The sequence below is a fragment of the Cupressus sempervirens genome, chromosome 9 (genome assembly GCF_028749045.1).
Source record: "Cupressus sempervirens isolate cs-2001-9-10 chromosome 9, ASM2874904v1, whole genome shotgun sequence".
Taxonomy (NCBI): domain Eukaryota; kingdom Viridiplantae; phylum Streptophyta; class Pinopsida; order Cupressales; family Cupressaceae; genus Cupressus; species Cupressus sempervirens.
In genome coordinates this window covers 307,799,627-307,817,651 of record NC_143126.1, presented here as the reverse complement: position 1 = coordinate 307,817,651, position 18,025 = coordinate 307,799,627, and the positions used below count along the sequence as shown (strand labels likewise).

The 18,025-nt window shown below is 37.7% G+C and overlaps 1 protein-coding gene across 2 annotated transcripts in view; it reads right to left on the bottom strand.

The window, feature by feature from the left end:
* The window catches only part of BASS2 (Sodium Bile acid symporter family), a 221,522-nt gene that overhangs the window by 159,009 nt on the left and 44,488 nt on the right, over nucleotides 1–18,025 (bottom strand). For both annotated transcript variants that reach the window (XM_089799937.1, XM_089799938.1), the window contains exon 3: nucleotides 7,666–7,765. In XM_089799937.1, coding sequence (XP_089656063.1) covers nucleotides 7,666–7,765 — 100 coding nt within the window. The remainder of the gene's footprint in view (nucleotides 1–7,665; nucleotides 7,766–18,025) is intronic.

The window sequence follows — 18,025 nt, the reverse complement described above, 5'->3', positions numbered from 1 at the left end:
TCTCGTACACTTTGATCCTCTTAGCTACTCCATGTTGAACTAAATTATCACTCAAGACTCCATAAGAACCCTCTACTGATACCCAACTAAGCCACAAGTCGGCCTAGCAAGTTACAAATTAAATAAACCCTTACATTTAATACATATTTAAGCCACAAGTCAGCCTACAACAGATATTAAATACCAAATGCCTTTGAAGGCTTACAACACCCATTAAATGCACAAAGGACAAATAAGCAAAACCCAAATAGGCCCACACAAACTCCCACGATTGCTCCACATTACGATCACACTCCTAACGCATTAAATGAACCGAGGATAAAGATCCAATCCATAAGAACTCCATCTTGCAAGCCATACTATCAAGTGTCAGCAAAAACCACAAGCATTGCCAAGCAACAGTATAGACGTTGGGCAGTTCTTCAGCGATTGAGCTCCTTGGCCAACATGACAACTCAATAACGACCAAGCAGACCTTTTCTTCAACCGAGCACTAAGCTTCTCGACTAAGCTCATTCGGTCAAGCCTCCAACCGAGAAATACCAAAGAGATGGCCAAGCACCTCTAGTCTTCACCAAAAATGCCAACATCTTCAAGAACCTCAAATGCCCTTGCATCAAAGTCCCAAGGTACAAAGAAAAGTGTGTCCCACACTTTGTTCCTTCATGAAAACTAGACTTCCACTTCATCTTCAGAAAAGGCTTCCAATCCCCTACAGACAAAACAACAAATCTGCAAGTTACCCACACCTACGAAATCCATCCAAACGCCAGAAACGTTTGTATCACCACTAACCAATTAGCATGCAACTTATCACCACAATCCATCTCAGAGAAAAGAGAATCAAACTCCACATCCGCAACAACAACAAGCAGATCCAAACCAAATCCATCACTAACACATGCCAAGCTCTTAGCACCAAGATGCTTTGCAACACAGAAATCATCACCCACAGCAACTTGATTGTCTATGACCAAGTGGTCCGCAATTTCCATGTCAGAATCTACCAACTGATCATGAAAACATATTTCCATCCCAACATCAACAAGCTCAGGAACCTCTTCAGCAACAACCACAAGTTGCTCTACAGATTTCGCATCAAACTCCACAAACTGATCAACAAAACCAGCCTCAATCTCAACCTTGCCACTCCCTCTTCGTTCTCGAACAAATCTTCTAACCGGCCAGACAACTCTCTTCCGAATCGGTAAACTCCAACTCCAATAGCATACAACTTCCTTCCTTTGTTCCTCAACTCGTTTGGACAAAGCAACGTTGACCCAAGCAATCGCCTCACTTATCCTCGTCTCCACCACATTATAGAGATCTCCAATCATCCCAAGGTCCAATCTTCTCGGAAGCATCTTTCAAGATCTTCACAAACCCTCTGCAACAAATCCAAGAGATCAACTAGATCCAACCTCGCTATGATAATCTTCACCCCAAGTCCTGGTGCATACTGCCTCAACTTCAACAATCTCTCTACACGCTCAGGAAAACTAAGATATGATACTACCTGACATAGTACAAGGTAGAAGAATTCCCAAAGGAGATGTTCTAGACCCTAGCAATTAACCACACAACAGAATATAAACAATAACACAAAAATATAAGATCTAATACCAAACTCAACTCTTTATTCGTAAAACAACTAATTGCATGCAATGTGTTGGGTTGTAAGGTCTTCCCGATTATGGCCACATACAAAGCAAGTAATAGTTCTACAAGATCCCTCAAGATCCAATCCCAAACCCTAGTTAGTCCAGATCTATGGCACAACAGCAATCTAATAGAAACCTCCAGCAAGATCTAAACTTGTGCTCGCAAGCCACAACCAAATCTCCTTGTTTCCCAAGCCACAGCTAATAGCACTGCTACACTTCAATCCTCTCAGCTACACCATTTTGAACTAAATTATCACTCAAGACTCCACAAGACCCCTCTACTTATACCCAACTAAGCCACAAGTCGTCCTAGCAAGTTACAAATTAAATAAACCCTTACATTTAATACATATTTAAGCCACAAGTCAGCCTACAACAGATATTAAATATCAAATGCCTTTGAAGGCTTACAACACCCATTAAATGCACAAAGGACAAAGAAGCAAGAACCAAATAGGCCCACACAAACTCCCACAATCGCTCCATGTTACGAGCACACTCCTCACGCATTAAATGAACCAAGGATAAAGATCCAATCCACAAGAACTCCATCCTGCAAGCCATACTGTCGAGCGTCAGCCAAAATCATAAGCATTACCAAGCAACAATATAGATGTTGAGGAATTCTTCAGCGATCGAGCTCCTTGGCCAACACGACAACTCAATGACAAACAAGCACACCTTTTCTTCGACCAAGCACCAAGCTTCTCCACTAGGTCCATTCGATCAAGCCTCCAACTAAGAAATACCAAAGAGATGGCCAGCACCTCTAGTCTTCACCAAAAATGCCAGCATCTTCAAGAACCTTGGATGCCCTTGCATCAAAGTCCCGAGGTACAAAGAAAAGTGTGTCCCACACTTTGTTCCTTCATGAAAACCAAACTTCCACTTCATCTTCAGCAAAGGCTTCCAATCCCCTACAGACAATAGAATAAATCCGCAAATTACCCAAACCTACGGCATCCACCCAAAACGCCATAATTGTTTGTATCACCACTAACCACCAATTAGCATGCAACTTATCACCACGATTCATCTCAGCAATAAGAGAATCAAACTCCACATCCGCGGCAACAACAGGTCGATCCAAAACCAAATCCACACTGGTAGCAATATGAAATTCATCACCAACACATGCCAAGCTCTCAGAACCAAGATGCTCTGCAACATAGAAATCATCACCCACAACAACCTAATTGTCTACGACCAAGCAGTCCCCAATTTCCATGTCAGAATCTACCAATTGATCATTAAAACATATTTCTATGCCAATATCAACAAGGTCAGGAACCTCTTCAGCAATTAACCACACAATGGAATATAAATAATAACATAGAAATACAAGATCTAATACCAAACTCAACTCTTTATTCATAAAACAACTGATTACATGCAATGTGTAGGGTTGTAAGGCCTTCCCAATTACGGCCACATACAAAGCAAGTAATAGTTTTGCAAGATCCCTCAAGATCCAATCCCAAACCCTAGTTAAGTCCAAATTTGTGGCACGACAACAATCTAGTAGAAAACTCCAGCAAGATCTAAACTTGTGCTTGCAAGCCACCAACCAATCTCCATGTTTCCCAAGCCACATCTACTAGTTCTGCTACACTTCACTCTCTTAGCTACTCCATGTTGAACTGAATTATCACTCAAAACTCCACAAGACCCCTCTACTTATACCCAATTAAACCACAAGTTGGCCTAGCAAATTACAAATAAAATAAACCCTTACATTTAATACATATTTAAGCCACAAGTCGGCCTATAACAAATATTAAATACCAAATGCCTTTGAAGGCTTATAACACCCATTAAATGCACAAAGGACAAACAAGCAAGACCCAAATAGGCCCACACAAACTCCCACCATCGCTCCACATCACGATCACACTCCTCGTGCATTAAATGCACCAAGGATAAAGATCCAATCCACAAGAACTCCATCCTATAAGCCATACTATTGAGTGTCTACAAAAACCACAAGCATTGCCAAGCAACGGTATAGATTAACAGTATAGATATCAAGCAATTCTTCAACAACTGAGCTCCTCGGCCAACATGACAACTCAATGACGACCGAGCACACCTCTTCTTCAACCGAGCACCAAGCCCATTCAGTCAAGTCTCCAACCAAGAAATACCACAAAGATGGCCGAGTACCTCTAGTCTTCACCAAAAATACCAAAATCTTCAGGGACCTCAGGTACCCCTGCATCAAAGTCATTAGCATTCCATGTGAGGATGCGATTTTGCACCCTATTTGCATTTTATTTACCAAGATCAGCTTGTTTGGTATGTTTACTCCTTTACTGACTCATTAGATCCACCTCCTTATTGATTTTTGCAAAAAAAATGCATTTCTAATTAAATTTAAGCAATTTTTTAAGTTCCCAACATTTTCTTGAGAATTCAGACTTATCTCTGAAATTTCTCGATATCTTTTTTTTTGCCCTTGGCAATGAGTTGCCAATAACAATATTTTGACCTATGATTCAGATTATGCAATTGATAAGATATATATGAAAATACCACTGCTATCTCTGATTGGACAACTGAATATATGCAAGGTGATTAGGCCTACATATCAGTAATGATAAGATCATACATATAATCTGCAAATAACAATATTTGGATTGGACATTAGATCACTGTTGTATCTGATATGACTTTACGATTTACGCAAAGTTAAGATATTCCAATCTGCAGATGTATAGAGATCTCTGCTCTTCCTTATGTATCGATGTAAGTTATGCAATGAACCTACTTCTGATTATAGTAATAATGTTATTTAGAGCCCTGTCTGATATATTGATATAGCTGTGCAATTATGAATATGCTGTTCTCTGATATGTCGATATGAATATGCAACTAAGAGGGTATTGCTTCTTGCAATGAGTTGTTCTGATTGGAATATATTATCTTGGAACAATGATGATGTTGTTAATCCTTAAATTTGCAGTTGTTTGATGCCAAAGGAAAATGCTCGATTGAGCAGATCAAAATATGGATACTATCAAACATAAAAGGTTTTCTGATTTGATGCTGGAAGGAATGGATTTGATAGCCATCTTATCTTGCAAATTGAAGGCATTCCGCCTTATCATGTCCAGTGAGACAAATCTCTTACCAATTGACCTTCTTCATAACAAGTCGATCTGTCAACCAAGTTGTTCCTATTGGTTTGTTAGAGAATATCGATTAGTTTGCATATGTAATCTCTGCCACTTATCATTAATAGATTCTTGTTTGATTGTTTATCCATTTTCTGTCATTATCGTTGGTTGTGACTAATCATCTGATTAGTCAACTATTCCCTTAAATCAATTTTCTTGATTATTGCTATTAATAGTTATAATCTCTTCAAGACGCTGTCTTACTAATATTGTTGTTTAGTATTGATCAATGCTTTCCCAGAACTTGTCAAAAGATGCTTAACAATCTTAATCAATGTCATCAATTTCTCCCATCATATATGCCTTGGTCAACCTGCCAACTACTGATCCAATCTTCCTTGATATCATCGATAATATATCTGGCTTTCTCATAATGTCTTATCTTCATGTATGATTGGTCTGATGGAAGCAATCAGATGCTTACTGTCTTTATGTAGATTCGCAAGATTACTTAACTGTCCAATGCTAGATGATCAATCTTTACTTGAAACATTGCTTGGTCTTCATTTGTGATCATTCTTGGATATGCAGTGTTACACAATCAATTGATCAGATATTTGATTCAGTAAGAATTAGCTTTCATACGTGGATGATTCGTTCAATGTTTCCTAGCTATCAATTCTGATTAGTGTGCTGACTGTTATTCCATGATGATGATTAGATGATTTTTTATCAGGCTCTCAGGTATTCTCACTTCACAGCAATAAATACTTAATGGATGCTCACAATATCTTGGTTATATTCGCATCATCTTCTTGATGGTCATGATGATTGCTATCTTTCATTCCCATCATATGATGATTGTTACAATGAAGGTGCCAATTTATCATAATGGTATACATCTTCATTTAGTATATTTAGTAACATGCTTCTCTCTTGTTGCTCTAGTGGTGATTCACATAGATGTCGTCTTGTCACCATGATTGGAAGTGGTTGTCCTTGGTGACACTTGATGGAGATATCTGTCATCTAAGTCATCCTCATATCTCTTAATGCCACTAAGGAAAGTCGTCTTATTTATAGGCCTTCGCGATTTTCTTGATACTTCATTTCTCAAAACTAATTACTTGCTGTGTACAACATACTACTAACTACTTTCTTACTATTTGTAGTGCTCAAGGTCTGCCACTTCTTGACCGCATAAATTTTTTTACCACATTAGTGCTTTGTTGCTATAATATCCTTAGTGCAAAGATGCAGACATCATAAGAGCATTGACAGTTAAATCCATTTGGACATATAATTTACATAGGCTCGGCACACTAAGGGTTTTAACCCCTTCTGCTCAACACTCCATAATAGAAAGACCAATGAAGTTCCAATTATGTATTTCAGCACATAAATTTACAGATGGGTGAGATATTGAAGGCCCACAATTTGAGAATGCTTCAAGGAGATTAAAAAGCCTTATTTTCCCTACAACACAACTATAGACAGCTAGAATGATTAGATCATTATGAGAATTGTCATTAGAATGTAATGTCAATTATATTGATGGAATACCATGTGAATCATATTATTTGAATTTTAAATGCAATGACAATTCTATCAGAGTTATATCCATGCTATTTTTTTCTTAAAACAAGTTTAGGCAACTGTGATATCAAGACAGAAGCAGAGGAAGTTTGGTGAAAGATCAAAAGACATCTAAATAAGTACCTTCAAAGAAAAGAAAACATGCCGTAGAAGACTTTCTACAAACATTTACCAAAAGAAAATACACGCAGAGCCTCATTACATACAAATAAAAGCTGAAAGATGAATTACTAAAAGGCTAAAATTTGAATAACTTTTACAGCATAAAATTGAATTGTCTTCAGTAGGAGATAGTCACTAATAAAGAATTCTCTTTATCCTTGATAATTTATCTACCTTTTTCCCTCACTTCACTTTACTGGATTTAGTTAACTAACAGGCTACCAACCTCCATCATTGGTAAAAAGATGTGAAGAACAAACTAAATTCAAAAAAATCACATATACAAAAACCCACGGAAACAGTCTCTGCAAAACCTTAACTATTCAGATAGAAGGAATTGAGTTTCCTTTAAACAAACAATAAGGAAAAACTACTTGCTGACACCAGCATCCTAATTTTGGCAAGCAAGAGGAGTACATTAATGTGCTAGGATACCCAGAATGGAAAGCTTACCGTCAATTAATAGGAATGGAAGATAGAACTTTATATAGATTACTCAGATAAAATAAAACCATGAAATCAATTTCCCCAAACAAATTGAGCACCTATGACAGGGTACAATGAGCTTTCACCAATTTTGCAAAGGGGTAAGAAGGAATAATAGTTGGGAGCAAAAGGGATGAAAGAGATCCAATTATGCAAGAAGAAGTTAAAACATTTCTTCATGGTCAAATATGCTGTAAAGGAGCATACATTAGGAGACCAAGGAAGAATTTCACAGTGTTCTCATGTCAAGAAGTGGCCCTTTTCAGCAAAAAAATGTCACATCATGAAAATTTCTTGTCACCTCTTAAGTATTGCAGTTTCCCCATAAACAAGTATAACCATCCTTGTCCATGTGTTTGGACCACAGGAGCCTCTAATCTTTAAGGGGCAATATCCAGTATATGCTGTCTGTGGTCTAAGGCTCTTGGTGTACAAGAAGAATAAAGGAACCATCAGGCAGGGAAGGAAGCTGTACCATATGATATTAAAACAAAAGCGTTTATGTTGTATGAATAAAAGTATTTGTATAAATTCTCATCCCAAAACCCCCATGTACGCATAGGAGTACAGCTTTGAGAGTCAGTACATCTCCCCTAGAAACCAACAAAACTCAATGAAGCAAATATGGTTAAAATACATACCCTGATAATTGTGGCAGCAGAAATGAGCTTCGAAGCCTTTTTGCACCAATTCCAAGCTCAAAGATTTCCAAGCTAAGCACCGAAGTCTTGCTTCGCATATCTGTTACATTATATTACTGATCTCAATACTAATCCCCAGGTACTTCTCATACAAAAAATATATTACATGATCACATCCAAGTTCCAAATATACTTTTTGCAAACTTTCTCTGATTCTCATTGTGATTTTGAAAATCTCATTCAGAAGATCTCAATCACTTGTGGTAGTCGGTAAAGAGTGAGAGGGAGAGAATAATTAACATTATAAAAAGAAACTGAAATTTAATGAAATTTAGTTTTGATGAAAAGTCAAAAGGCACGTGAACGAAGAGTAATGTCCATCAATCAAGGAAAGGACATACAAAAACATATTATATATATTTATCCCTGTGAATTATTCAGCAGCCCAAGAACAAAACCCCTCAAAAATCAGAAATTTAAGGATGAAAATCTTGATTTCTCTTGTCGAGTTAGTGGACAAGAACCCCCAACTTAGAGATTAAGAAACATTTCAAGGCATTTATACAAAGTGAGGAAGCTGCAAATTAGAAGAAAGATTACAGCAAAAATTAAAATAAATATTTTGTTTTGATAAATTAGGCATTACCATTAAAGGATTTAATACATTATTCAAAAAATAATAGTCTGGAGGATAAAAAATCACTCCCCGAAAGTTAAACAGGCAGAGCCCAGAAACTGAGAACCATAACTTAAAATGCAAAGTTGATAATTATCAGAATTATAAGTTTAAAGTTGAATTAACATATATAACTAAATATGCCAGTAATATTGTGAGTAAAGATTAATTGTTTAAGACAAAAATAGAGAGAATTAAAAAAGGACATTTCAAATGGTATCTGAGCTATAATCCTGCCACCTGACATGGTGATGATGGATGCACTCCACTCATAGAAACTTGAAAGTCTAAAAGGATGATACAGATGAAAGATTCTATAGAGGCCCAATACAGTATTTTTCAACCGAACTCCTTACAAAAGGAAGAGGACATTGATTTTGTTCAAAAGTTATTGATGAAAATACAGAGGAGCAAATAAATATACGAAGTTGAGACCCCCAAAATTGTAAACCAATTTCAAAGGTTGCCAAACGATTTAAAAGTTAGTGTTCCCTTTGATAGGAACTTGAAGGCACTTGTCAACCATTATCGATGAATACATAGGGAATATAGTTGAGCAGGACATCAAGGTACAAGACCCAAAAGGTTCGATTCTGATACAAGAAATGAAGTCCAAATCTGACTTAGAATCACAAGAAGCCAGTCAACACAACTAGGGCCACAAATATATGAACACACCAATGAGCAAGAACAAGAGGAACCTAAAAAGAAAGTTGAAGATAAATAGTCTCTCACAGGAGAAGTTTTATTGGTTTCCGATGATGTCATGTGTCACCAAAATATAAATGAAGGGAAGACAAAAATGACTACTTGTTGGATGGGAAGAGTTCAAGTTGAAGATGCACCAAATCATGCACTGTCTTTCAAAATTCAAAATCATGAGTCGCATTGATTTTCAGTAGAGCACTGAGGATGAATATGCACTCAAGAAAGAAATTTCAATTAGCCCAAATTCAGAAGTTTTGGGTCACAAAAATGGTGTTAAGGATTATCAAAAAACTTTTTTTCAGCATTTTTTAGTTATTGCTAGGCACCTTAACTACAAAAATGTCTGGATAGAAGGGTGCTCGAACAACATTATAAGCCGCCTAAGGGGGGAGGTGCCTGTTTCTTCGATTATAGACAATTTAATAAGGGTGTCAATAGATAATATGAAGGGATTTGAAAAATTTTAAATTGCCCACTCCTATAGGGAAACCAATAAGGTGGTGGATAGGCCCACCAACCTTGGGGTTTATTTGAACGATGTTATATTATGGAAGGGAGAAGGTAATTTTAATAATGATATTAAAGCCCTCATACATTTTGATCATATCCTTGGCAGAACTAGAAAAGAAGATTTTAAAAATGTCAAAGACACATAAAGGCTCTCAAATCAGTGAAATGTGTGGTCATTGTCCCTCGAGGCTGATTTCCATGATTATGCTTTTCACCTCGCACGTTTTGTGGGTGATTTTTTGGCCTATTTTCTTCGTAAACACCACCATTTTTGACAATTGGATTCTGATCAGGCAAATCAGTCATTTGGCTAAGTTTAGAATGGGGGAAATCTGAAGCGGTTTGAACCTGCTACATGTGACAGTTGGAGGAGGGTTGAAGAGGTCTGCAGAAAGTTGAGGGAGGGAGGGATTGCTCCTTATCTGAAAAATTTGCATGGGTATGACAAAATATTATGTAGACCTTTGTTCAAGACTAGGAGAATGGTTCCATTTCACTGTCCAGCAAGGATTTCACCATTGATGAGAAGGTCATAGAGGAGGTTACTGGAATCCCTTTGAAGGGAATTCCAACAAAGCTGTGAAGATATAGAAAATGGAGGATGAGTATGAAGCCCTGGTTAAAAGTAATAACTCTTACTTTGAACCTTCTCAGCTCAAGCCATTTTGGATGAAGATTGTACATGTCATTATGGAGTACATTACTGTTAATTGTAGATTTGCATATGTGCATAATTATCACTTTTTTTTCCTTAATCATAAATTACGGTTTCCTTTACTTTCTCTTTATACTCATCTCTTAATGCCAGCATTCTTGAGCACAAGAAGAAGCCTAGGAAACTGGTGCTCCCCAACCCTCAGAAACTAGTGCTCCACCAAGGGCTTATTTTGTTGCTCTTTGAGCATCTCCAGGCTAAGATTCCAGAAACCCCTAGGAGAAGGTGTTGAGAGTAGAAGATAGGAATATTACTGGGCCAAAGAGTTTGGAAAAGACGGTGGGACGGAAGATGGTGATGAGGAGTCTCCTAGAACTAAGAAACCTAAGGTTTTCCCCAAGAAAAAACCTGCATCTAAACAGCTTATTTTCAAAGGGGGTGAAAGGGTGAATATTGAGGATAGCCACGAAGAGACTCACCCTCCTCTATGTGGTCAAAAGTTGAGATTGAAAGCCCCTTATGTGCTCACTTCTCCTGTGTGGGTTCCTCTAAGGTGACTGGGAAGGCTGGAAAGGAGGATGTGGGATTAGGTGTTACTGTTGAGTCTATGAGTAAGAGTAGTGATGTGATGGTGCCAAGAGAAATTTTCATTGGGGGTCCTTTTGTTGCTGCCACTTAACCAGTAGTTCCCCTGTTGCTAAGTCCACTTGCTCTATTGATGAGAGCAGTAAAAGAATTTTGAAGAGAGAGAAAAGACTTCGTTCCTGAAAGACTTCACTAGCTCTATGATTCATGGTGTTCATGTTTCTCCCATTGAGTCCGAAGAGTCTGATTTCTCGGATCAGAATAAGCCTAGGGAGGTTTCTGCTGACATTTGGCTTGAAAATTTTGAGGATAAAATGGAAGTTACAATTCAGGTGTTACAAACTGCGAATGCTCAAGCTCTCTACTCCTTCGAGATTCTAAAGTAGGCTTTTCATGAAATTATAAGCCAACCTGAAAAATTGTGCCCTTGCGTCTAAGTTTGAGGAGATGCAACAAAATATTGAAGTGTTTGGAGGGAAGCAGGCTTTGGATCCTTCCACCTTTTCTCGGTGGACCTTTGAAGAGAAGAATCTACTTTGGATTCAGTGGAGGTTGAATGAAAAGCCAGGAAACTAAGTGAGAAGAAGTTGGACTCACTATCTCGCAAAGTGGACAAGACAGAGGCAACCCTCAAAAAGATAATGGAGCATACCCTTAAGGTTGTGAACTCTACTACAAAGATCATGAGGACTCTTGTTGCCAAGGTAGAGTCCAACAACATAGAGAGGGCTACTATAGATGTGGAGCAAGAAAAGAATGTGTCGGTTGTTGAAGCCCAACGTCTAGGGAAGTGCACTAGGGCTAGCATGAAGGAAACGTTCATCTCTTTGCCCCTGGCCATTGAAGACCTTAAGAAGGTGGCTCAAAGGATGACCCAGATGGAGGAGAAGGTGGTTGATATCCTCAATAACCTTGTATAAGGTTGTGTCTCTTTTGTTCTGGTGTGTCTTTTGGTTCTGATCATTCTATCCTATTTTGTTGTCTTGTTGCTGGTTTTTTGGTTCTATTGGGTAGCTGGCCTATTGCTTTTGCTGGCATGTCGTTCCAGGGGTCTGTCAATTTTTAATCTTTTGATCTGATTTCTTGTAAAGGGTTTTGGGGTCCCTTAAAAACCTGTTTTTGCTTAAATCAAAAACTGTTTTGCAGCAAATGATTATAATCATTTTGTTTACAGCCTAAGGTATGTGAATAATTCAATTTTGGTATTTCCCATGTCATTACAAAACTCATAACCATGGAAATCGCACAAAGAAAGTTGATAGAGAAAGGGATACAACCTGTAGTATAGAGCATGTGGACTCTTTGTTTTAGAATTCCGAACTATTTTTGCACATGGAGTCTGAGTGATCATTTGAGGATCAAAGTGGATCAAGGTTCAAAGCTCATAGATCACTCGTGGGAGCCAAGTACCTCCACTGAAGAGAAGATTGTGGATGATAGACAAATAGATACAGTCACTATGAGGTATTTGATACTAGATGGTGACAACAAAAATAGGCATCATTTTGATGTTCAAGATTTTACAACTAAATATAGTAAGGTGTTTTGGATATCAAACTATAAATAAGTTAGAGGATACATCAAGGATGAGACTAAACAAGTTCCTACAATCATAAAGGAAAGATATTCATCATAACTTTGTGGAACAAAAAATATGCAAAGACTTATATATCATGGACCTTGGAGGATTGGAATCCAAGAGAAAGTGTGTAGAGCTTCAAGGCATTAAAGATGAGGCTCCAAGAATTGCCAATGATATGTGTGAGAAGTATCAATGAATGACAAATGACAATTATGACCTCTTCCAAAAATGAGATGCTTAATCGTAGTGATATTTGGTCTAGCACACTTCTAGGGTAGCTACCAAATGGAATAATTGTAATATGGGTCTTTCTTGTTGAGAATCAACAACTTTACTTAATAAGGAATGAATAATGTTTACCATAGATACAAGCCAAGGAAACTTTTAACTAGGGTCACCAATTATAAATCTGCTCCCCTCAACATTACTGCCACTTTCCATGTTTTCTTGGCAATCAAAGAAGATTTTTCAGTCATATTGTGGCATTGTTAAAAACTAACCATTGTTGCAACGTTTACAGCTAGAACAAGGCGACATCTAGCCATTACATTTTTGGTTCTACACAAAAGAATGCAATCCTACAGCCAATGTATGGAAAATATCTCTTGGTTTAATATTGAGTGTAGGAGGTATTGCATGTGGAAATTGCCAAGTGCGAAATTCCAGCACTTTTAGTGTGGTTGGGGAAGGGATTTGGAGCAATGAATAATTGTTACAGCCAAAATCTAGCCTACATAAAATTTGATCAAAACCATCTTACAAGTCGTAAAGCCTGGGACATCATGGTAAGAATATTGGAGTTCAAGGTAAACATTACAATATCAATCTAGAAGAGGTTAGCATAATTGTCGGCATACATGGGTACCATTTATTTGATAGGTACAGTATAGAGTTGAAGTTCAATGAAACAGGCAGCAAGCATGGTATTTCTAAAGGTACACTGAATGAACTAATGGGTGGAAATTTTTAGCGCGACCTTGAAACAGAAAGAAAAGAAACAATGAAGGAAAAAGGACGTGTAGAACTAGAAGCCCAATACATTATCAAAAAGGTTGTAAAACTAAAGTAATCAGTGCCTTAGACCCAATTCCACTGTAATGGATCTCCTCCTAATCAACCAAAGAAGATTTCTCCTATTGGAAGAAAGACTAATGATAGCTGAAACAAACTTAGAAGAGAAAATGTTTGCTTCATACACAAGGAATTTTGGGAGCTTAGGCACAAGTTTGGGAACAAAGAAGTGATGGCATCATAAAGGAGTTTGGAAAATCTGTTGTATACTCAAAAAATAAGGAAAGATGTAAGGAAGTAAAAGCATCAAGACAGTGTTGACCATAAGGTTTCAAGAGTTACTACCATTTATAAGCAAGTAAGAAAAATTTACATTGACCAGGAATTAAAAATGATGAATTTAGAAGACGATTGTTCAGCATTAGGCAAATACCGATGATCTAACTAAAAAATTGATTTCCTATCCAATTATGGGAATATTTTGCGAATTTTCTACTGGGTTGTAGATAACCTACTGTTTGAAATAGATGCAAAAAGATTTGTCCACTGAGATAAACTCAGTTTTGAATTAGAGGCAGAAAAATATCATAGTTCAAACCCTTTACAACTTTTGATAATGTCAAAGTAGCACAATGGAAATTGAATTGTGAAATGGTTGATAAAAACAGCCCACGGGAATGTTAAAATTGCAGGAGAACAATAAATAGAGTTGGATATGATTCAAGGAGTTTGCAAAGCAATATGGATAGTCAAGCAAAGTTGTTGAGGACAAGAAAGGCATATTTGTTAAGGAACCACATCAAACAGATTATCATCCGATAGATAGATAGTAGAATACACTACATCATTATAAACATGCATAATAATTCCAAGCTTTAATTGGGGTCTTGATAACTCCAATAAAGATTCATTTCACTGAAATCTGAGATGTAGTGTAATGTCCCCTTTTTGAAATATGATTTAACAATATATAATAATAATATTAAAATGTAAAAGAATAAAGAAATTAAATTTAAATTACAAATACAAAAGTAAACATAACCATGAGTTGTAACTAAAATTTAGTTAATTTTAATGAGTAATCAAGAGGCATTAGATGAAAAGTTCTAACTCCCTCAAACATGAGATATAAAAGGGAGAAGAGAACTTCATTTCAAAAGGGGATAAGGATAGAGGAAGAAAGAAAGAATGGAAGATGTGAATCTTTAATCGAAAGGAAAATTCAAATGAGAAGAAAATAAGAAATTCGCTCCTTCAATAAGAAGAAATGATGAAGGGGTGTGTCTCTTCCAAATGGTGGTACTTATGGAAAGCAGAAATGATGGAAGGTTATGGATCTTTTGGAGGGTGGTAATTGTGAAAGGTTGTGACCCTTAAAAAGGGCAAACATGGTGAAGGGGTGTGACTCCCCTCATATTGGAAAATATAAAGTGGAGAAGGCCTCACTTGAGGAGATCGTCCAAGAGAGATCAATTTGGGGAATATTATATTATTCTCAAGGTAACCATGAAAAGTGGTCACTCAATTTTGATGAAAGGTAGTGACCCTTTAAAATTAATGTATACAAAAAAATTCAAGGATAAGAATTCAATCCAATGAGAATTGCAGACTCAGAAGATATAAGGCAATAAATAGATTAAGAAGAATAGCAAATATGACTATGGAAGAGGAGCAACAGAAATACATATAGAAATAATATAACATGTAGTGATCTAAATCATATTGTATGCAGTGATTACACATTGTGCAATGATTGTAATGTTCCTGTCATAAAATAATTAATTAATCAAAACCTTTGTTCATGGGCCGATTGATTTAGTATATCTCGGACCCATTTTTATTTTATTGTTTCTGTAGGTTTGGTCATTGGCTATATTTGTAAACCCTCAAGAAGTTCTTCCGAAGGGTATTTAAGCACGGCATGTAGGTTGTAGTTGGTATGCGATTTGGATTATTTTCTTTGTACTACCAATTCCTGTTAGAGTTCAATATTGTTTGTCATTCGGAAGTGAAAGATCTTCCCTACTTGGCTTTCTTCGGTTTTGGTGGGATTCAACCCTCACCCTATTCCATTTGTGTGTTACTTTGCTTTGGATCTGGCACATGTGGAGCACCATGTAATGTCCCTGTCATAAAATAAATCTATTTAATTAAACCTTGTTAATGGGCCAATTGATTAAATATATCTCAGACCCATTTTTATTTTGTTTCTGTAGTTTTTGTCGTCGTCGGCTATCTTTGTACGCCCTCGAAAAGTTTCCTGACGGGTATTTAAGCACGGCTTGTAAGTAGTCTTTAGGTATGCTTTGGATTATTTTCTATGTACTGCGAATTCCTGTTGGATTCTGGATCGTTCGCCATTTCGGAAGTGAAAAATCTTCCCTATTTGGCTTGTGTGGTTTCGGTGGGATTTAGCCCTCACCCTATTCCATCTATGTTTCTTGGCTCGATTTTGGCAAATATTGATATATCTATTGTGGAGCGATTTTGTTGTTATCAACTGTTTGGCATATCTGGAACTATCTATCTCATATCTGGATTATCGGAAATCATTGCGCACTACTGTCTACATCAATTCCTCATACCACTCTCTGCGATTGCCCTCTCCGTCAATCCTATCCACACCATACATCCTCCTATTAGGCATATGTACGGCCATTCAAACTGCTCTGTGGGCATCTCCTACCTACTGTATGGTCCTCCTCTACCACTATATCGACTTCCTTAATTATACTATACAGTTGTCTTCAAGCAGACCGTACGGATTCATCCCCTCACCATACAGGCATTTTTCCCACCATACGGACTGTTTGCCATATGGCCACCTCTGGCCTATACTATACGACCTCCCTTTCTGACCGTACGGCACCTTGCTGCCAGCATATAGTGTCTCAATTCTGACTGTACGACATTCCATCGGTTTGTACGACATCTCAACCTTCGGGTGTATATCCGGAAAGGGGAACATTACAAAACTTGCCTCACGTACCTGAAATGAAACATTACACAACATCTTTGTATGCAATTATATTTCCTGATTGGAACAACTATCTAGTATATGCGAGTATTAGTTCTTCCTTCCGTGTTATCATACAAATTATGCATTAGCAAGTACTCCCTCTTATTCACTCTCCACCTCATTCCTCCCCACCACGCTCTTCATCAAACGCCCCTATCCCCACCATACACTTCATCCCTGCCAACGTACAGCCCCTCCAAATCAACCCCTTACTATCTGAAACTCCCTGTACACCTATATCCCTCCTCCACTACCAACTTACAACCTTCTTCACTCCATCGTACGACTCCTTGGAATCACCTTACGCAGGCCATACTGTATGGTATATTCTCAGACCTCTCCACCATACAACTTGACTCCAATCGACACCCCACCATATCACACCCCGCATCCCCTACCGTACGAACATCTGTTGCTACCGTACGAATCTCCGTTGTTACCGAATGGCAATAGAGTTTCCGACAGAAGCGGAACATTATAGTGGTATCAGAGCCAACGATCTTGTCAGCTTGTGGACAGTGAATGAGAGGTTATAGCCCAAAGAGAAGAAGATCCCATTCAGTTGATAGAATGGTGGAACAAGAACCCACTGCTGCCAAACTCATGGCGCTACTAAGAGATCTTTCGAGGAATTAGACAGATCAATGATACTCAACGACTTATGGAAGAAACTCTCAGGAAATTGGTAGACAATAAAATATCTGGTGAACAAAACGGTCACAGCGCAAACTCGGTATTGGGTAAGGCAAACCCTCATCCAGCACACTTTCGACCTTCCATGTCGTTTTTTCCTCCACAGACGAAGGTACCACATGGAGGAAAGCAAACAACCTTTGATGAAGTTCAAGAACAGTTGAGAGAAGGCTGGAATAATGTAAATTTGGAGAAGGATATATCCTACAAAGATTATGCAGAACTAAGAATGAGATATTCCAGAAGTGGAAACCGAGGATATTTTAACGATGATCTCAAAAGAAAGTTGTAAGGTTTATCTGTCACCATTTGACGGATCTGGATCCATATCTGCTCAAGCATGGGTAATGAAGGCTAATACTTACTTCCAACTTAATCCAATGTCAGAAGAAGAAGCAATCAAATTTGCAGCACTACACTTGGTGGGAGTGGCGCATGAATGGTGGCATCATGGCACCATCACACTAGGGCATGACCAAATAAATACTTATGCGGAATTCACTGAAAGATTGATAGATTGTATGTCGCCACTTTAGCAGTCGACCAAGTATGTGCACGTTAGCCTAGTTCTACATGGTCCCAAGGGCTAACAAAGGGTTTAAAGGGATCTTAGAGTGTTTTGTCCTAGTCATCTCCAGTTTGGGCCAAAACAGAGTCGATTTCCTCAGTCTCGGGCAGGCATACTATTTTTAGTAAGTCAGCAGGATACAGGGGAGGCTAGTTTTGGTGATTGAATTTGATACTCTGCAGCGAGAACTTTCTGATGAGCTATCACTTGTGCTATTCGGAGTCCAATAGCTAATATATTTTTATGCCTGAAGTATTATTAAAGTATAAATTAATTTAATTGTAAAATATTAAAGTGTTACTTTAATATTAAATTTTATGGGAATGTGTGCAAATCAAAAAGGGGCGCCGAAG